The 22,834-nt window shown below is 36.7% G+C and overlaps 1 protein-coding gene across 1 annotated transcript in view; it reads right to left on the bottom strand.

Annotated features, from left to right (window-relative positions):
• The window catches only part of LOC122738364 (cilia- and flagella-associated protein 43-like), a 123,070-nt gene that overhangs the window by 77,190 nt on the left and 23,046 nt on the right, over positions 1-22,834 (bottom strand). The window contains exons 8-13 of the mRNA XM_043980409.1: positions 14,714-14,850; positions 12,459-12,466; positions 8,652-8,722; positions 6,649-6,780; positions 4,643-4,759; positions 2,527-2,607 (exon numbers count right to left, since the gene is read on the bottom strand). Of these exons, the coding sequence (XP_043836344.1) occupies positions 2,527-2,607; positions 4,643-4,759; positions 6,649-6,780; positions 8,652-8,722; positions 12,459-12,466; positions 14,714-14,850 (546 nt within the window). The remainder of the gene's footprint in view (positions 1-2,526; positions 2,608-4,642; positions 4,760-6,648; positions 6,781-8,651; positions 8,723-12,458; positions 12,467-14,713; positions 14,851-22,834) is intronic.

Here is a 22,834-nt window from a genome sequence, read left to right as displayed (position 1 = left end):
CTCTTTAAAATCTTCAGTCTCTTCCTATCTACTGACTATCTTGTCTACAAACATGTTCATGCCTCCCCATTAAAAAACACACACAAACACAGGGGCAGCTAGGTGGTGCAGTGGATAAAGCACCAGCCCTGGATTCAGAAGGACCAAGTTCAGATCTTACCTCAGACACTTGTTAATTACTAGCTGTGTGACCCTGGGCAAGTCACTTAACCCTCACTGCCCCACAAAAACAAAACACAAAAAACCTTTCACTTGATTCAACTCCTCCCTGCTAGTAATCATCTTATCTTTCTTCTCATTATTGACTAAACTCTTTGAGAAAGTGATTCCCCCTTCCTATTCTCTCTCTTCTAAACCTCTCATAATCTAGTTTATGAACCTCATCATTCAATCGAAAATTACCCTCTTCAAAGGTACCAATGATGTCTTAATTATCAAGTCAGAGTTTTTTCTCAATCCTTACTCTTTCTGACCTCTCTGCAGCATTTGGTATTGTTGATCATCTTTCTCCCTGTGGTTATTCTCTGCTTTCCAAGGATTTTGTGACAATTTTCTCTCCTGGTTCTCTTCTGGCCTGTCTGAATGCTCCTCAAATTCTCTTGCTGATTTTTCATCCTTGTCACTCCCACCACCTATGAATCTTCCCCAAGGCTCTACCCTAAGCCCTCTTCTATTTTTGTCCCTTGCTATCTCATTAGGTGATAGATCAGCTACTGTGAGTTAATTATCATATCTTTACATAGATTCCCAGTTCTACATACCCAGCAGCAATCTCTCTTCTAAGTCATACATCACTGACTGCCTACTGAACATCTCAAACTAGATGTTCCATTGGAATCTCAAACTCAACATGTCCAAAACAGTATTCATTCTATTCCTCCAACTCCCACCAAACCTCCCCTCCTCCCAAATTTCTCTATTACTATGAAGAGCACCACTATTATCCTATTCGCTCAGATTCTCAACAGCGTTGTCATCCTCGAGTCCTCACCTTCACTCACCCCACATATCCAATATGTCATGAAATCAAGTTGTTTCCACATTCACAACATCTCTTGTTTATATCTTTTCTCCAATCACACAGTTGCCACCCTAAGTCCTCATCACCTATGACCTGGACTATTGCAATGGCCTCACAAATGCTCTACCTCAAGTCTCTTCCTATTCTACTCCATTCTCTACTTAGCTACCAAAGTAATTTTTCTAAAGCATAATAGATCTGACTATGTCACCCTCTGCTCATTGAGTTTCAGTGACTCCCTATTACTTCTAGGATCAAATATAAACTCCACTGTTTTGCATTTAAAGTTCTTCATGATTTAGTTCATTTTTATCTTTCCAGGCTTCTCATACCTTATTCTCCTCCATGCTCCCTGAAACTAGTCTACTGGATTCTCCATCCAACTCTGACTCTAACTCTCTATGGGATATTGGGCAGGTGACTTCCCTTCTCTTGTATGCTGTAAAATGAAGGGATTAGACTAGATGATATATGAAGTTCTTTGAAATTCTAATATTCTATGAATCTAAACAGAAACAACCAAATATCAAAGTTGAGTCACAATTAAATAGATCATGGAGATTTCCTGTCTTTTACAAGTTTGGGTAACAAATTTATAATTTTAGTCCTTTTCTTATGATTTAACCCCTTAAACTTCATTCTCTAGTTTATTTTATTGCCCTATAATTCTCCTATTTAGTGTGTTGGGGCAGCTAGGTGGTGCAGTGGATAGAGCACTGGCCCTGAAGTTGGGAGGACCTGAATTCCAATCTGACTTCAGACACTTACTAGCTGTGTGACCCTGGGCAAGTCACTTAGCTCCAATTCCCTTAAAATATCCGTGGCCATCTCCAGTTGTCCTGACACGTATCTTGCCACTGGACTGCCACTGGACTGAGATAGCTCTGGAGGCGAGAGTGAGGTTGGTGACTTTGCACAGCCCTGCCTCACTTAAATCTAATTCGCTGTAAAGCATGACATCCCCGCCCCCCAATGTCATGGTCCTCTTTGAGAACAAAGGACAAACAACAACAAAGTTTGGTGTCACAGTCTACTCTTTTAATTGAGATCAGAATCTTATAAAGGGAAGAGATAGCACCATTTCTAATCACTGTCAGATTTTCATAATACCTAGAACTGTGCCACGTACCCAATGGACATGAACAAAATATTAACAATGGCAAGAAATATATATATAAAATTCTTTCACTTCTTTCGGATCTTGCTATAATTTGATATTATGTTTAATGAAATGTCATCTTTGAAACACCAGTAATACAGTATTATATCTTTGCAGAATACAAGCAATGCTTTGTGCAGTATTCAGTTGTATAATTTTAGAGTATACTTATATACACCAAAGTTATTATAAAACAGCAACACACACACACATATATGTATATATATATATATATATATATATATATATATATATAACAAGGGCATTTCCTGTGAACCATGTGAAAATAGAGACAAACTTGTATTGTATTCAACATGAAAATTACCTACCCCTTAAATGTACATACCTCAGTCCTAAGGTGTAATTTGCTGACCTGAGATCCATTCTCTAACAACCAAATACAGATTTCTCCTAAAATGGTTACTGACTTTAACACACAAGCAAAAAAAAAAAAAAAAAGCATAAGCATAGAAACTGTTTTCTGAGGAAAATTAACTTTTTCTATGTCCTGTTAAGAAAAATCAGCCTCTTTGCATAGCTTAAAAATGGGCCATAAGTATCATTTATATAAATCAAGAACAATTTAATCAAGATGAATATTTCAACACCAACATTTTAAATTTAAAGATGCATTGAACAATAACTTTACTACACTTTCAAAAGGCTTAAAATAATTAATTAGACAGATTAAATATGTGACATTTTAATATGTGACTAATAAGATAATGGAAGGAATTTTGTCCACGGAACATGTGCAGATTTTTTTTTAAATACCATCAAAGCTCTTTTTTTTAAAATATCAAAATTGCTCTCATATTTTTATTCTTTCATAGAATCAGCACTTAAGTAAAATTTCATAGAAATTGAGACCTGACACCTCTTTTAGATGGATATGAAGAAAAGGGGCTAAGAAGTGAATATCTGACTAGCAAAGTGATAAGATCACTTGTTTTGGTTTTGTATTTTTGCAGCACAATGAGGGTTAAGTGACTTGCCCAGGGTCACACAGCTAGTACCTGTCAAGTGTCTGAGGCCGGATTTGAACTCAGGTCCTCCTGAATCCAGGGCTGGTACTTTATCCACTGTGCCACCTAGCTGCCCCAGATAAGAGCACTTGTTAGGTTGTTAAGCTTTTGAATAGAATTTTATTGGTTTGGACACTCCTTGAAAACAGGCAAGGTTCTTCCACAACAGATTCTGAATATCAAACATTTCCTTCTAACTACCTGAAATTCAAAACTAATAATATTTGGCATAGGATTTTTTTTTTTTTTAGTGAGGCAATTGGGGTTAAGTGACTTGCCCAGGGTCACACAGCTAGTAAGTGTTAAGTGTCTGAGGCCGAATTTGAACTCAGGTACTCCTGACTCCAGGGCCGGTGCTCTATCCACTGCGCCACCTAGCTGCCCCTTGGCATAGGATTTTGAGCTGGAAGAAATCTTAGAATTTGTCTAGTCTAACCCTCACCTCATTTTACAGAGATGAGAAAATTGAGGCATAGGAGAAGTGAAGTAATTTGCTAAAAGACACACAGCCAGCAACAGGCAGAATTCAGATTTGGTTTTAAGTCAATGCTCTTTCCTCTATACCACAATTGATGAGTTTGATGATAGTGCATCTGAATAGTGAAATGAATTTTTTGAGCAGATCACAAGTACAGCATCAGAGCCACTGAAGGGAATAATCCACTGCCTATAATATATCTGGTGACTTGGTTCAAAGAGATTGGAACAATACGTTGATGTGGGTGTTTTCTTGCTTTTCTTATGGCACACATATTTCAATAACTGCACTTAAAATTTTTTAAACTCTCAGATATAAATGTATCACTCATAATACCAAATTATGAGGCAAATTCTAGATTAAAATGTCACATGTTTAATCTGTTTAATTAATTATTATATTTCTGGAGAGAAATAAACCTTGTAAGTTTGCTGAATATTTAACTATTGCAAGTAATGTACTGAAATGCCTTTTTGGAAAGCTAGTATAGGGAAGGTCTTTTAAGGACTCTTGCTTGCTTTTTTTTTTCATTTTCAGGAATGAAATAACATCAATGAGGGGCAGCTAGGTGGTACAGTGGATAGAGCACCAGCCCTGGAGTCAGGAGGACCTGAGTTCAAAATCTGGCCTCAGACACTTAACACTTATTAGCTGTAAGTCACTTAATCCCAATTGCCTCACTAAAAAAAAAAGAAAAGAAAAAAGAAATAACATCAATGATCTTAACATTGTGATAATATCAGTTCATACTTGTTGAGGAAGGTTATAAAACTAATAAATTTAACTTCCAACCAAAATCTTCAAGATCTTATTCCTTGTCATGCACTTGCAAATGCTTCATCATTCAGAGACAGTTTCCAATATTGATGCATAGTTAATTTTTTAAAATATAGAAGGGTTTACATTTTAAACATCTCAGTTCTACTGCATCCTGTGACAGATAAGGGAAAATTCCTTACCATGCAGTATTTGTTTCCAGGTGTGATAAAGTCAATTGTTTGTATATTGCCACCATACGCATCCAAGATTTTTTTAACTTTTGGTTCTTCACCAAAAGTATAGGTATAAACTGATCCCTGTAAAGCATATTTTAAAAATCATTTGAAAATAAATCATTTGCTATAACATCTTAAGAAAACATGACATTGGATTTTCTTTTTTAAAACTTTGAAATACACCTCAAAGAAGGGGCGTGGGGAGTAATGTGACAAAGTCTATGACTTACAGATTAGAAATTCAGATCTTAAATGGATCAACTCACCTTTCAAAGAGCTAAGTCTGGAATTGTGGTGTGTGTGTGTGTGTGTGTGTGTGTGTGTGTGTGTGTGTGTACATCTTGATCTCTCACACCAGAGCAAATAAGAAAAAGGTTTGTGAAGGAACAGAGAGGTATAGAGTAGGAAACTCAGGTAAATAGCATCAGCTGTCTCTTTAGAGCTGAAGGTCAGTTTATCTTTTCAGAGTAGAAGGGCAGCCATAAGGGTTAAAAGACAGAGAAGAAGGGTTTGGAATAGCCCTGAGAACTGTAGTAGATAATTATGAATAAAAGTGTTGCTATGTAGTAGTATGGATGCAGTTGAAGTTAAATAATAATAAATAACATTTATATAGCATCTATTGTGTTCCAGGCACTGTGCTAAGCACTCTACAAATATTATTTCATTTGATCCTCACAACAATTCTGGGAAGTGGGTACTATTATCATCCCCATTTTACAGATGAGGAAATAGGCAGAGAGAGGTTAAGTGACTTAGCATGAAACAGCATGAAATTTGTGTGGTTTTGATCCACCTGATTTCATGACTTTCCCTAAATGTAGTGTTAATTCATTTTAAACATTCTTTTCCTTTTAAATTTTGAGTTCCAGGAGAAGCTAGGTGGCCCTGGATTCAGGAGGATCTGAGTTCAAATCCAGTCTCAGACACTTGACACTTACTAGCTTAACCCTCATTGTCCCACACACACACAAAAAATTGAGTTCCTAATTTCTCCCTCCCTTGCACTCCCTCTTCCATCCACTGAGAAGGTAAGCAATATATCAATTACACATCCGTTGTCTAAAGAGGGTAGACTATTAAGTGTGACCCAGTGTTGGAATTAGCAAAGAAGGAACAATGGAAGGTCAAACAGCCAAGGGATTCCTGGATAAAGTACCATGCATTTTTTAAATGGTTCTCTATGGAGTCAAGCCTATACAGGGAAGGAAACAAAGTCAAAACAAGGGAGATAGCGTGGGAAAACAGCCCTTTATAATCATACCCTTTGTATACTTCATTAAAGTCACATCCTAATGATGAAAGATCACAGAATTTGAGAACTGAAAGGGTTATCAGTGTCCATCTAGTACAACCCATATCCTAAAGGAATGCCTTTAGATGATTTACCCAACAAGTAATCATCAAGTTTCTGCTTGAAGACTTCCAAAGAGGTGGGATGGAGGGCTTATTAAGGCACTCCATTTCACTTTCGGACAACTCTGATTGTTAAGTCTGGTCTGACAACAAATCTAAATTTGTCTTTTTATAACTACTACCCACTGCTATTGGTTCTACCTTAAAACCAATCTAATTTCTTCCCCACATATAGCCCTTACAAACCACTAAAATGCTGCCCTTTAAATCTACTCTTCTCTAAGCTAAACATGCCCAGATCAGATCTTAATATAACATGGCCTCAAGGCCTTTGACCATCCTGGTTATTCTTCCTCTGAATTTTTCCCAGCTTATCAATAACTTAAATAAACTGTGATACCCAGAACTGAACATAATACTCCAGATGAGATCAGACAAGAGTAGAATGCAGTGGGACTGTTATCTCCCCATTCTCAGGAGATTTGCCTCTTTTCATGAAGCTCAAGTATTTGGTTGCCACATCCCACTGCTGACTGTAAGTACATCAACAAGAGAATATTTTCCATGATACATTGTATTAGCCTTTCATAAGAGGAATTCATTATATTTCATACCTTGAGAGTTTCAATCAGTAACAGTGTGTAATCAGGAGAGAATATAATACTTCCTACAGGCTCTTGCACATCAAAATGGTCTTTTACTCTGTAATGCATTTCCTTGATAGTAAAAGAATGTACAATACCATCCTTGATGTAAAAAATAAGAAAATAAATTCTGGTGTCAGTTTCTGTCATTGTAAAATAGACTTTCCACACTAATCTGGTTACACCAAGAGCATTGCTGTACACATACCATTTAGGAAGTACACTCCTCCCATTTGAAGCAAATTCTACCTATTTTTTTTTATTTTTATTTTTTTTAGTGAGGCAATTGGGGTTAAGTGACTTACCCAGGGTCACACAGCTAGTAAGTGTTAAGTGTCTGAGGCCGGATTTGAACTCAGGTACTCTTGACTCCAGGACTGGTGCTCTATCCACTGCGCCACCTAGCTGCCCCCCTATTTTTTTTTAAAGTCTTATCTCCTTCAGGAAGCCTTTCCCAAATCTTTAACAATCTCCTTCTTTGAAATCCAGTTGTTGTTGTTTTTAGTTTGTATGAGGCTGCTAATTATGTACAATGTTATTTATGATAAAGTAATGAAACAGATTTTCTTTTGTAGCTTTCATGTCACATGGAAATTAGTCTTACAACTTGATTCTCACTATTGTCTTATATTTTCTAATGTTTCATTTGTTCATGTCTGGCCTTCTCAAGTTTTCTGAGGGAAGAAGCTTGTTTTTAAAGTTTTCTTTGGCATCTAAGAAAAAAACTGAGAACACAGTAGGTGTCTACTATGTGTGTAAGTATATACACACAAATACATTTTGTCTCTGTTAGTATGTATACTCTTTGATATTAACGCCTGTTTCTTCTTTATATTTGTATCCCCAGCATCTAGCACAGTGCCTGATACGTAATTAAGTGATTAATACATGCTTGCTGATTAACTGCCTGAATAATAATTACTGATGATAAATAGACATAGGCTAATTTAACTATCCTTTAGTGTGTAAAGAGAATATTGCTGGCCTGCCTATAGAAAGACTTTGAGGTCTTTTTTCTAGTAGCAAGACTTGAATTTGGGCTAATATATCTACATTCCTTGAAATCAATATTAGACAACTATCAGGTGTCTGGATTCAGCACTCTCCATCACTCTGGGGATATGGGCCCAAAGCAAATGAATCGGTGGCATTGCAACTCTCCCCTTAGCCTCCACTCATTCTCTTATAAGTAGGTTAAAATGGTAGGAAAGGCAATTATGAAGGGAATATAAAGTATTAAAACAATCTGAGAAAGGGAAGGCAGTTCCAATTGGGAATCTATGGGCTGACCCTCTCTCTTAATTTCTTTCTCTGTGTATACACACACACATACACATACACACAAGATGTGTGTGTGTGTGTGTGTATATTTGTGTGTGTATGGACGCTTGTTTGTTTATATATGTATGTATACACGATAGATTTTTAGCAACTGAAGTAGCCACATCCTGCTACTCTGGGTTACTGACCTTCTGCCAGGAAGTATCTTAGAGCTAATTCTTCCTATAGATAAGAGCAAAATTTTGACCCAATAAAGGACAAAACACTCTATTCTAAGAGAATTAAACAGCTACTAAGGTGTTGACTCTGATGCTACAATGAGAAATAACAATTGATCTGGTTCTTTTTCATTTTTGCAGCAGCCTTTAGAGCTATAAACTACAATGGATAATCACTAGAGTGAGAAATAAATTAAGAAACAAACCACGGAAGCAAGACTTAGGCTACAATTAAATATAATCATCTGGGATTTCTTTACTGTAGTTCCCTTCACCCTTTCTACCTTCTTCCCCAAGAAATTATATTTCTTAAAGTTTACATTCACTTTCAAAAAACAAACTACAAAGATAGCAATTTAGAATATTATTCTGAAATAAATAACATTCTAAAATCTAGGTCAGAAAAATAGAAAAAGGAAACTTTGTGCCATGTATTTTCTAAGGGAAAATAAATATGAGAGAAGAGCATCTTACATTTCCAGAAACAAATAGTCCTTCTTTGTGAAATGCCATGGTGTTTACACTGGTATCTTTGGAATGGATTTCTTCATTTTCATGAAATAAAAACAAAGTAGCATGGGTGATAGAAATATCAAAATATAATAACAATAATAAGCTTTATATTCATGCTTTTATGAGGAGGTAGTATAGTAAATAGATAGAACACTGCACCTGAAGTCAGGAAGATCTGGGATCAAATCTAGCCTCAGACCCTTACCAGCTGTGTAACCCTAGGTAAGTCACCCTCTCAGGGCATCACTTTCCTTGTTTGTAAAATGCTTACAGATTGAATTCAACTGTTCCTTGACTTGGCTGTAAAATGAGGAAAGTGATTGGTTTCAATGACCTCTAGTCTATCTTCCAACTCAAAATCATATAAACTTTCCATTCATACTATTATTCTTCATTATTCTGGAAGTTTTTTTCCCAGAGAAATAAGCTTTATGAAAGTTTCCTCACGGTGGAAAAAAATAGTTTAAGAGGGTTGCTAAGATTCCTTACTTTCAGGATGGACCATATATCCAGAATGTATGATTTTTCAGTCACTTACTGTCAGTCTTTTAGCTAGTAAGTCAATAATTGCTATAGGGGGATTAAAAAGACCTGGATTAGTTGGAAAAACCTTTTCCTCCCTGCCCCCCCCCTTTGGGTTTTATGGAGCTTGCCAATAAGATGAGTTGATGTGCACCCATACACACCACAGTCTGTTAGTTTGAATGCATACATAAAACATATACGATCTTCAAAGAATGTCCTATTTGTGCAGACCTGTGTTATCACTGATAAAGGGAGCTTTCAGGTGAAGAAACTCCCTCTCCAAATACAAATCTGCCTCTTAGAGTCTTTGAGAGTTAGTAGCCTAGGACACTGATAAAGTTAAGTGACTTGCCCAGGGTTACACAGTCAATATGTATCTGCTATTAGATTTGAACCCAGGTAGCCCTGTCTCTGAGGTTGGTTCTGTTTACTACTCCATACTGCCTCTCTATAAGGGATGATAATAAAAAATAATAACAACAATGATTAATATTAATGAGAATGATTATTACTGCTGACCTCAGATAAACCCTATGAGGTAAGTATTAAAGGTATTATTATTTTCCCCTTTTCACAGGTAAGGAAACTTAAGTAAGTTGCTTATAGTTTCACAACCAGTGTCAGAGGTGGGATTCAAACCTAGATCTTTCCTTATTCCAAATCCAGCATTGTTTACATTATATCTAGAACAGCAGCATAGAGGTGGTAACAAGGGGACTGTAGGAAAGGATCTATAGGAGAGAGAAATGAAAGAATAAAAAGAGAGTTGTAGCATGGAAGGAAGCCTGCTTTCCTATAGGCTTATTTTATATAAGTATGAATCTGGCAAAGTTTGTACTATGAAAATGTTTTGGTATACCATGGAATGCTTTGTTTAAAGTAGATGCTTTGCCCATGAAGAATTCTATCCCACTCCCTCAGTAAATAAATAGAAATAGCTAGCTAGCTGGATGGATGGATAGATGGGTGGGTGGGTAGGTATTTAGGTAGGTAGGTGGGTGGATAGGTAGAAAAAAAAAAAGGAAGGAAAGAAAGAATAGATAGAACCCCAGTTGGTCTGGTTTTCTTTAAGGTGGTCCAAAAGTTGTGACCACAGATATTCGTCATAACAAACTTACATAGGATAAACTAAGTACACAAGCCCTAAAGGGGATACCAAGAAGGAAGAGTTAAAAAAAAAAAATCAGGTAAGATTGTTCATGGAAGACTGTTTTTCCTTGAAGATATTAGTCCTGATTGTATTTTGAGAGTAGTTTACTAAGACTTCTTCAATAGTTTAGTTCAGCAGCTGCAATTATAGGCAGCATTTCTACAGGTTATCAAGAAACAAAAGATTTAGCTGAGTATCTAAGAGGGAATAAAAGGAACCCTGAAAGATCTATTTTTGGAGAAGAGCCCTCCTTTAGAGAAGGCCATGGGACACACAAAAGCAACTCCTCATTCCAGAAAAGATAATTTACTTCATAGATGGGGTTCATCAAGAAATTTAGCCTGAAGGCTAACATAAGCTTGGACTTATACTATGATATTAATTCATTTTTTAAGTGCATACCTCTTTGTCTCCACTTTTCTTCAGGCGTAAGCATGGATGAAGGCATCAAGGTAAGCATATTTTCATCTTTATGTGAAAAGAAAAAAGTGAGAAACTTTCAAATATAATGCCCAACATAGTACCTTGTATATAGCAAGTGCTTAATAAATTCTTGTTGAAATTGATTTCTTCAGATAACCACAACACACTGCAGGATATTTCACATCTAAAATTTTAAGTCAACAGAAACCTTTATATATTCTATTTTCTCTACCTAGTATGAAAGAATATATTCACATATTACTGGCCTTAGCAAGCTACTATCTTACAGTAAAGAAACAGGGAGTATTCACATAGCTGAAATTCTAAAGGCACTAGGTAACCTCCAAATTAAATATGCTTATATAAATATGCTTATCTTCTTTAGATCCCCCACTAAAGCACAAACACCCATAGATGGGTGGCTAGCTTTCCTAAAGCAAACTGGGTTAATTAATGTACCACTGAGCCATTAGTCTTATTATCTACCAAAAAGGGCAATCTGGGGGACACAGGTCCTGGCCCAAGTAGTTAGCTTTGAGGAAAGAAGTATCAGTGCCTAATTGAAGGAAATATTAGGCAATGAGATCAAGGATGATTGTATAGACAGATGAGAGTCATTCCAAGAGAGATAAATAGTTAAAAGATATGAACAGGAATTTTATTGAGGGAAGAGTTCAAAACTGTCAATAACCATATGAAAAAGTTCTAAATCTTGGTATACAGAGTGCAATCTTACTCTAATTTCTTCCAATTTTCTCAATAGTTCTGTGAAATAGTGATTTCTTATTCAGATCGCTGGGGTCTGGGTTTTTTTTTAACACTAGGTTGTTATGATTATTTGCTTTGGTATATTCTATAACATAATCTGTCCCACTAATTGACTTCTCTATTTTTTAACTAGTAGCAAATGTTTTTGATGATGATTGCTTTGTGGTATATATATTCTGAGATATGGTCCTTCTTGGTTTCCTTCCTCCTCACTTTTTTCAATAACTAAAAGAATGTTTCAAATCACTTAATAGTAAGAGAAATGCAAATTAAAACAACTCTGAGTTTCCATTTGTCAATAATGAAATAATCACATATTTGGGGGAGGGGCAATGAGGGTTAAGTGACTTGCCCAGAGTCACACAGCTACTAAGTGTTACGTGTCTGAGGCCGCATTTGAACTCAGGTCCTCCTAAATCCAGAGCCAGTGCTTTATACACTGTGCCACCTAGCTGCCCCAATCACATATTTTTTCAAAGAAAAATAAGAATTATTGGAGGGATACAGGAAAACAAGTTCACTTGTGCATTGTTGGCAGAGTTGTGAATTGTTACAGCCATTCTGGAAGCCAATTTGGAGCCTGTAGGAAAAGTGGACAAAAACACATACCCCCTCCCATACGCATCCCAGGCACACTGTCTTCAGCTATTTTGTTATGAGCTGTGTCCTTCAATGCCATTCTCATTTATTAGAACCAAAAAACTTAGCAACTGAAGATGGAGGATTCCAGTATCTCCTCTCTAATATTCACATTTTTCTGGGTTTTCATTACAGTGTTCTCCCTTGCTTCTCCAGCTTGTCTGACCACTCCTTCTCAAATTCCTTTGCTAGATCATTATCCATGTCAAGCTTCCTAACTAAAGGACTGTCCTGGTTCCTCTTCTTTCTCTGCACTCTCTCACTTGGTGATCTCACCATCTCCCAGAACTTCAATTATCCTTTCTATGCAGATGGCATATCCATCCAGATATACATATTGTGCCCTATTCCCTCTCCTGAGCTCCATTCTCACATCTCCAAATGCCTGTTGGATATTTCAAACTGAATTTCCAATAGGTTCCTTAAGCTCAGCATGTCCGAAATAGATTTTTTTACCTTCTCCATCCTCCCAAAAAGCTACTTCTAATCAGGGTACCATCATTATTCCAGTCTCCCAATTTCTAAATCCCAATGTTAGCTTTAATTCCATGCTCTCTGAAAGAGCCAATCAGTCGCCAAATTTTGTTGTTTCTACCTCTACATCTCTTCCATCCATTACCTTCTCTCTATGAACATAGCCACCACACTATTTCAAGTCCTCATCACCTCTCAGCTAGTCTATTGGAAGAGCTTCCTAATTGTTCTTCTTGCTTCAGTGTCTTACTCCTCTATTCCGCCTTTAAAAGCTGCTGATTTAGTTTTTCTAAAGCAAAGGTTTAACCTTGACACTCCACAATGAATAAATTCCAGTGGCTGGCTCTCACAATTTAAGCTTTTATGTCTGATATTTAAACTCTTTCACAACCTGGCTCCAATTTACCTTTCAAATGCCATATATTATTTCTCTTCATGCATTCTACAGTCCAGTCAGACTTTTTGCTATTCCTCACACGTCAGTACATCCATAGTTGGGTTTTTTGCGTTTGCAAGGATATCTTCCATACCTGAAATATACTCTTCTTACCTTATTCTCTTAGAATCCCGATTTCCCTTCAAATGTCACCTTTTACATGAAACATTTTCTGATCCCTCCAGCTACTGATACTATCCCACAAAAATGTAATTACCTTGTAATTATTCTATATATACTTTATATATACAGCTATGTGTATATGTTGTCTCGACCCTATAGAAGGTAAGTAAGCTCTTTGAGGGTAGAGACCATTTAATTTTTTCTTTGTATCCCCAGCACCAAGCACAGTGCTGGGCACATATTAGGTACCTGACAAATTTGTTTGGTGAATAATTGGTTGATTTATTGAAATGCTCACCATTTTGTAAATTATTGTAAAAATATGAGCTACAGTTTTATGTATATAAAAATTACAAATATTAAAGCAATAATTCAAATTTCAATAAAATACTTCAACCCATAAACAATATTTCAGATGCTGTGAGGGATACAAATGAAGGGCCCCTCCCTAAAACTATTTACAATGTAATACACATAAAAATATTGATACAAATGAAATAATTAATGAACCATCCAGGATAGTAAATCAATTCCAAGTTGCGTGGTGCATACTTTACCCTCAAGTGGGAATTCAAAGGAGTTGAAAACCAAAAAGGAATAGACAACTTGAAGAAAGGTTGATGGAGGTAGAACTTAATCTAGGTCTGAAAGAACTGACAAAAGAAAAGCACGAGCAATAATATGAGCAAAGAATAGATGTAACAAAAAGCATAATGTTATTGTGAGATGATAAAGACAGTATAGGCAATTAGGTAGTGCAGTAGATAGAGTGTCGGGCCTACAGTCTGGAAGACCCATCTTCCTGAGTCCAAATCTGGCCTCAGACACTTACTAACTGTGTGATCCTGGGCAAGTCACTTAACCCTGTTTGTCTCAGTTTCCTCACTTTCTGCTGGAGAACAAGTGGCAAACCACTCCAGTATCTTTGCCAAGAAAACCCCAAATGGCATAACGAAGAGTGGGACAACTGAAATGAATGAACAACAAGGACATTGACCTAAAAGAAGGAAGCAGTCATGTCTGGGAATTTTGGAAAATAAGACTGGATAAGAAAACAGAGTAGATGGAATATAAATTATGAAGGGTGTTGAAAGCCACAGAGAGGAGCTTAGACTTAATATGACTTAATAATGATATGATGAAAGTAACATTGAATAATCTAGCAACAGTACATAAAAAAACTGGAGATTATATTTAGGGAGTCCAACTAGAAGACTATTGCATAAACTTGAGTATGAGATTATTAGGGCCTAGACTAGGGTGATGACAATGGAAATGGAGAATAAAAGTCAGTTATAAGAAATATTTTGTAGGAAAATTTAATAGGACAAGGTGACTAACTTGACAAAGTTTAAAAGAGGATAGGTCAGAAATGACTCCAAGGAAAGGGAAAATATGATAGAATTCTTATATTTAAGCATACTAAGAATGATATCTGAATAAATTTAGCATAGCTGTTTCTTACCTTGTGGTGCTTCAGCAAACCGAGACAGGATAGTAACAAGTAGACTTTCCGCATTTATCAATAGAATGTGACCCTCTTCACAGCCCACATATAGTTCATTTGTTGCATTCCAACAGTGTATAGTAGGATGGAGCAAGGGATGAAAATCATCTTTAGGCTTTAATAAAACATTTTTAAAATTTCTGTCAAAGACTACCAAATATATTAGAGATTTACAAATAAATTCTATGAATATTTGCACATAGAAAAAAGTGGGGATGGTTAAGGAACCAAAGTGGGAACCTCACCTGGGTTATGGTTGTTAAGAAAAATAACCGGGGGCAGTTAGGTGGTGCAGTGGATAAAGCACTGGCCTTAGATTCAGAAGTACCCGAGTTCAAATCCGGCCTCAGACACTTGACACTTACTAGCTGTGTGACCCTGGGCAAGTCACTTAACCCCCATTGCCCCACAAAAAACCAAACCAACAAACAATAAAAAAAAAAAAAAAAAGAAAAAGAACCACATACTACCAGGATTTCATGAGTTTTCCATACTGCTGAAGGACTGATCACTACTGGTGAGAGAGAGACAGGAAGCACCAGGGGGGTAGAGATGCAATCGCTGAAGGGAGGGAGTACATTATCACAAGTATTGTCTAGGGTGGGACTGGGCAGAAAGGCATTCACCAGAGGTAAAGCTGCTTGGAGTGAAGGAGTAAGAATGTCCTCAAAAAGTTGTCAGTGCTTCTAAATTTCAGTGCTTTAAGAGAAAGCTCTTGTCACCTCATCCAAAGTATGTCTCTGTTTACAACTACATTTCAAAAATCATTAGACTTTCCTGCCTTCAATTTTTTTCATTTGACCTATCCCAGTTTGTCCATATCACCTGAATCTCAATTAATCATTTCTACTATAATTCATTACTCTAAGAGCAAACAACTACCTGCTTATAAAAATAGTCAGGAACTACTTTGTTTGATTACTCTTTTCAGTTCAAATGTACCTTCAAATCTAAGTAAATTCTCAGGCCATAGTCATTGCTTTGGAGCAAATTATTTATCTTCTCTCTCTTTTTTTTTTAGACATTTGATCTATGTGGAGAGAAAAGCTTACCAAATTCTAGGTTGAAGTTGTGTTAAGCTAAATTCAAACAGAATAGTTCAAATTATGCTAATTACCTCTATAATCTGGTTAATGATGGTTCCTTATGTGATTTTGATCCCATAAAAAACTGTCAAAGGAGTACATACAGATCCTGTGGTCACGTACTTAGAATAACACTCATAAATGTAGAATATCAACAATATAGTGTAAAGTCCAGTATTACATCAAAGTACTAGCCGCCTTTAGTCCTACAGCATATGAGAGAATTCTTTCTTTTGTCACAGATATATTGTGGGTGACAATAGCATGACAAAGTAGATAGTATAATAACTTCTAAGTTAGAACATGCATTTGCATATATTCATGAATATATATATGTATATTATATATATATTCACATTTCAGTCCTGACTCTGCTCCTAGCTAGAGGTATGAGCTTGGGTAAATCATTTCAACTCTCTTATCCTAAATGTCTTAATCTGTAAGATGAGGTTAGAACCAATTCTCTCTCAGGTCTCTTTTGGTTTTAAAATTATGTGAATCTAATTATATTAGCCTTTCTGGATATAAACCTAAAAATGCTACTTCACCTCTCACATGATACTGTGATAGTTGTTGGAGGACTTAATTTTTACCAGAGTGATCCTTCTGTGTAAACTGGCTTGCTTTTTTCCTTAAAAGTTACTGAAACTGGGGCAGCTAGGTGACACAGTGGATAAAGCATCGGCCCTGGATTCAGGAGGACCTGAATTCAAATCCGGCCTCAGACACTTGACACTTACTAGCTGTGTGACCTTGGGCAAGTCACTTAACTCTCATTGCCCAACCCCCCCCCAAAAGTTACTGAAACTGGGCAGCTAGGTGGTGCAGTGGATAAAGCACCAGCCCTGGATTCAGGAGGACCTGAGTTCAAATCCAGCCTTAGACACTTGACACTTACTAGCTGTATGACCCTGGGTAAGTCACTTAACCCCCATTGCCCTGAGGGGAAAAAAAATAAGAAAGAAAAGTTACTGAAACTGTCCTTGAGATGTAATTGCCAACAGATTTTAAGTCTTCTGAATACTGTTGCTCCTCAATGACCAGTTAACCAGCAGGTTACCATAGACACAGGAGAGCTACAATAAGCTAAATATATTTAAGGTCCTCGCTGAATATAGTTATTAAATATCATTCCTTCCTCATCCTGAAAGATCCCATCAGCCTTGGTGCTCCACTTTATCACTATACTTTGCCCTTCTGTTTGGAAGGTGAGCCATGAACCCCAAAACTTCCATTTAAGGAGGGAGCTCAGTTCAGGCATCTCATTTTGCAACTGGCTGCACTACTCTAGGACTTTTCTCACTTTTCCTCTATGCCTCTAAATCAAGGACCTTCCTCCCTCCAACTTTTAAATATTTGTCTTCCCCCATCAAATTGTAAGATCTTTGAGGACATGGACTGTCTCTCCTACCCTAATCTCCCATTATTTGTAGCCTTAGTTCTTAGCACAGTGCCAGGTTCATAGAAGTCAATAAATTTTACTGACTATTGACTATTCCCCTATTATGACTAATCAAATCTCTTTTTTGTTAGTTATCAGATCTCCTATGAGTGCTTTGTTCTGTTCCAGTATCAAAGCTAAATTACTAGAGGATTGGATAAAGTCAGATCTTTCTTGCAATACCATTTTTTAAAATTTCACTAAGAACAAAATGGTAACTTAATTTTGATATTGATGCTATATTCCAATGGGTCAAAAATGTTTAGTGAAATATTGACTAGAAACAGGCTTTCTAGTCAAAAATGGCTGAGTGAGTTCAAAAAGGAGTCACACTCTTCATTTACCTCTCAAAAATGAGAAATGGAAATATCAATGAGAAGATAACTTTAAAAACATGCAAGAGCATAAAAATCAACCAAAATAGGAAATGAACAAAAGACTAATACAATTTTTAAGCCTCAACAACTTTGTGTAATTGAAACAGCTAAAATACCAGAAGCAATATAGATATGAAAAAACTAACACAAATATTCCTAGAAAAATCTTCAAATGAATGGATAAATGACACATTTGAGAAAATTATGAAAAGAATGAACATTAATAAGAAAACTAAAAAAAACCCAAACATAAAACATACCCTCATAAGTAGAAAAATTCTTTGGAAGAGATTAAATAACATAATTAATAGATGCTAAAAAAGATGAGGATGAAATCATTTAAAATGACCTATAGAAAATACAAAAGACACAAGAGAAGCAGCCCAAAACAGACATTACAATGCAAAACATATTTGCATACAATGCTACTCAACTGAGAAAAAGCCAGACATAATACCACTGAAATATGTAAAAAAAATTGGAAAATATACTGATTCAAAAGATAGACCTAAATGACAGGTCCAAATGTAGGGATCTCAAGATTATCAACATCCCAGAAATTTTAGAAAGTTTTATAAAAAACAAAACAATACAAATCATTTATTCCAGAAAAATCCAGAATATCATCAAAGGAAAAATTGCACAATTATTAAAACAAGTAAAAATATAGAAATAAAGAGTCTTTAGGATTCTATAAAAAATAGCTCAAGATTCAACACTCAGACACACCTTATAGTTAAATTACAATTACAAGGAAAAAATACTACAAGGTGCCAGAAAAAAAAAACCAACATAAGTTGTATGACAAAGAAAATAAATCAGGATCACAGAAGACTTATCAAGGAAGACAAAGGACAATCTGAGAAACTAGAATATGACATATACAAAATTCTTAAGTATGAGCAATGAAATTAGCAAAACCCAAGGTTATATGAAAGCAAGAAATAGTTATTAGAGACGCTTTCAGATTCTGAAAAACTAAAGAAAAGAAATATGCTCTTTAAGGAATTCTGAATACAAGGTAAGGCTCCAATCAAAAAAAGATATTTAATGAAAACAATTCACACTTCCCAAATCAAGATAAGCCAGTTGATGAAATGTGAGATTCCTCATAGATTTATATGAGCTAAAACACAAAATGTTTCCCTAAGTCAAAAGTAAGGGGAGGGGGGATGGTAGAGGAAAGGCAGTGACTTACATAAGCTCTCCCCAAGACCATTCCAAATACATTCAAATAATGCCATATGACAATTGCCAGAGCAGTAGAACCCACAAAAGGACAGGGTGAAATCATTTTCCAGTCAAAGACAACTTAGAAGGTTAGTAGGAAAGGTCTGTTGTACCAGGGTGAAAGTGGAGCACAACCCAGCACAGGCCAAGCCAGCACAGACACAGCCACAGCCACAGCAAACCAGTAGCAGGCCTCTGAATCACCACCAACAGCAACTGCTTCTGGAACTCATCCCATAGATGGTGAGGGGGTCAAACAACTGGCCAGAAGGAGATTGCATGGATCTCTTTACCAGCACTAAGGTATGACCCTATTGTTTTGCCCATACTCAGATCCAGGTCATAGTCTTGGGGGGCAGTCCCAAGTGGGAGAGGGGCACAAGTACACAAGAGCTTGCAGCCACACTGGAGCAGGATTCTGTTCATAGTTCCAGGATAGAAAAGCAGGCCTGTGGTTGCTTGCAGACCAGAGTACAGGCCAGGAGAGTAGTAAACATACCTCTCCTTAAATCATACCACCTTGGAAGAATTAAGGACTTACAAATTCCTAGAAGTATCTCTGAAAACAGCTACACAATGCCTCCGAAGCTTGGGACAGTGCGCCCTCCACCCTGGAAGCAATATTCCATTTTAACGAAGAGTTAAAAGTTAAGAAAAAGGCTAGGAAAATGAGCATACATAAAAAAATGCTGACCCTAGAAAGTTTCTATGGTGATAAGGAAGATCAAAATACACCCTCAGAAGAAGATAACAAAGTCAAAGTTCCTACATCCAAAGCTTCCAAGAAAAATATGAATTAGTCTCAAGCCATAGAAGGGCTCAAAAAGGTCTTTGAAAATAAAGTAAGAAAGGTGAGGAAAAAATGGAAAGAGAAATGAGAGTGATGCAAGAAAATCATGAAAAAAAAAAGTCAGCTTGGTAAAGGAGACATTAAAAAAATACTGAAGAAAACAACACCTTAAAAATAGACTAGGCCAAATGGTAAAAGTGGTACAAAAAGTCAATGAGGAAAAGAATACCTTGAAAAGCTGAATTGGCCAATTGGAAAAAGAGGTACAAAGGCTCTCTGAAGAAAATATTTCCCTAAAATTTAGGATTGAGCAAATGGAAGCTAATGACTTTATGAGAAATCAAGAAACAATAAAGCAAAACCAAAATAATTTAAAAAATAGAAGGAAATGTGAAATATCTCACTGGAAAAACAGCTGACTTGGAAAATAGATCCAGGAGAGATAATTTGAAAATTATTGGACTACCTGAAAGCCATGATCAAAAAAAAGAGCCTAGACATCATCTTCCAAGAAACTGTCAGAGAAAATTTCCTTGATATTCTAGAACCAGAAGGTAAAATAGCAATGTAAAGAATCCATAAATCATCTCTTGAAAGAGATACTAATGTGGGCAGCTAGGTGACGCAGTGGATAGAGCACCGGCCCTGGAGTCAGGAGTACCTGAGTTCAAATCCAGCCTCAGATACTTGACACTTACTAGCTGTGTGACCCTGGGCAAGTCACTTAACCCCAATTGCCTCGCAAAAAATATAAATAAATAGAGAGATCCTAAAATGAAAACTCCCAGGAATATTATAGCCAAATTCCAGAGCTCCCAGGCCAAGGAGAAAATATTGCAAGCAGCCAGAAAGAAACAATTCAAGTATTGTGGAACCACAGTCAGGATAACACAAGTTCTAGCAGCTTCTACACAGAGGGCTTGGAATACGATATTCCAAAAGGCAAAGGAACTGGGATTACAACCAAGAATCAGCTACCCCCCAAAAAAATGAGTAAAATCCTTCAGGAGAAAAAATGGGAATTCAAGGAAAGAGAGGACTTTTAGGCATTCTTGATAAAAAGACCTGAGCTGAATAGAAAATTTGACTTTCAAATATAAGACTGTAGAGAAGCATAAAAAGATAAACAGGAAAAAGAAATCATAAGGGATATTAAAAGGTTAAATTGTTTACATTCCTACCAGGGAAGATGATACTTGTAACTCATAAGAACTTTCTCATTATTAGGGCAGACAGATGTAGTATATTTAGACAGAGGGCATGGGTGTGAGTTGAATATGAAGGGATGATATCTTTAAAAAATATAAAATTAAAGGTTTAGAAAGGAATGCACTGAGAAAAAGGGAAAGGGAGAAGTGGAATGGGGTAAAGTGTCTCATGTAAAAGAAGCAAGAAAAAGCTTATAGAGTGGAGGGTGTAAGGGCCAAACTTATTATGGGGAGTTAATTGGGCAGCTCACCATAATATTGGGGTAAGAAAGGAGATTAACAGCCCCTTTTCAATAAACAAAACAGGGTTTATTAATGGGAACAAATTTAAAACACAAGTGAGGTTAATAAAACTAAGGACAATGAAAAAGGGAATAGGGGAAGAAAAAAAATACAATCTGCAAACTCACCACCACCCGGAATCAGCAGCAGTTCCAAAGAGAACCAGCTGCACAGCACTCCCTGGTCCGGATCATAGGTCCGCCACACCAGCGTCTCATTCCCTCTCTCACGTGCACCAAAGTGAATACTCTCCTCCCTTCTCCCAGAAGCCCCCTCTCCCATAGGAAACAGGGCCGCCCACAGGCCACCAATCTTTAGTATAGCATTGTCAGTGATCACATTAAACAGTGAGAGTTCTTCAAAATATAACCCATATAGAACAAATTTAAACTTGATACATACAGCATATTACAAGGGGAAGATGAGGGAAGTGCTGGGGAGTGAGTGAACCTTGCTCTCATCAGAATTGGCTCAAAGAGGGAATAACATACACACTCAATTGGGTATAGTAATCTATCCTACCCTGCAGGGAAGGGGATGGGAATGATAGAAGGGAGGACAGATTGGGGGAAGGGGCAGTCAGAAGCAAAAGACTTTTGAGGAGGGACAGGGTAAAAGGAAATAGAGAATAGAATAAATGGCATGGAGAGGGAATAGGATGGAGGGAAATACAGTTAGCAGTAGAAACTGAAAAAATTTTGAAGCAAGTTTGTCTGACAAAGGCCTCATTTCTCAAACACGTAGAGAATGAATCAAATTTATTAAAATAAGAGCCATTTCCTAATTGAGAAATGATGAAAAGATATGAAGAGTTTTCAGATGAAATAATCAAAGCTATCTATAGCCATATAGAAAAAAAAAATGTTCTCAGTATTGATTAGAAAGATGCTAGTCAAAACAATTCTGGGGTGCTACCTCATACCTATTGGATTGGATAATAGGACAGCAGAGGAAAATGACAAATGTTGTAGGGGATATGGGGAAAATGAGAAATTAATGTACTGTCGGTGGAGTTTAAACTGATTCAAACATTCTGTAGAGCAATTTGGAACTATGGCCAAAGGGCTATAAAACCATGCATACTCTTTGACCTAGGAATACCACTACTAGGTTGGTATCCAAAAAGAGATAAAAACAAAAAGTTAAAGGACCTATATGTACAAAAATATTTATGGCAGTCCTTTTCTGGTGCAAAGAATTTGAAATTGAGAAGATGCTCATCATCTGGGAAATGGCTGAACAAATTGTGGGGTAGAATGGAATTGTGGGGTATGATGGAACACTATTGTGCTATAAAAAATGATAAGCAGGGGGAAGCTAGGTGGCACAGTGGATAGAGCACTGGCCCTGAATTCAGGAGGTCCTGAGTTCAAATTTGGCCTCAGACACTTGACACTTACTAGCTGTGTGACCCTGGGCAAGCCACATAATCGTAATTGCCTTACTAAAAGAAAAAAAAAGAAAAAGAAAAAGAAATCATGAGCAAGATGCTCTAAGAAAAACCTGGAAAGACTTACATGAGCTGATGCAAAATGAAATGTACTGTATATAAAGTAACACCAATATTGTTAGATAATCAGCTCTAAATGACTTAACTATTCTCAGCAACAAAATGATCCAAGACAGTTCTTAATGACTTATGAAAAATGTGATCCATCTCCAGAGAAAGAACTGATGGTGTCTGAA

The sequence above is a fragment of the Dromiciops gliroides genome, chromosome 2 (assembly GCF_019393635.1).
Source record: "Dromiciops gliroides isolate mDroGli1 chromosome 2, mDroGli1.pri, whole genome shotgun sequence".
NCBI lineage: Eukaryota > Metazoa > Chordata > Mammalia > Microbiotheria > Microbiotheriidae > Dromiciops > Dromiciops gliroides.
This window is presented reverse-complemented; position numbering and strand designations above follow the sequence as displayed.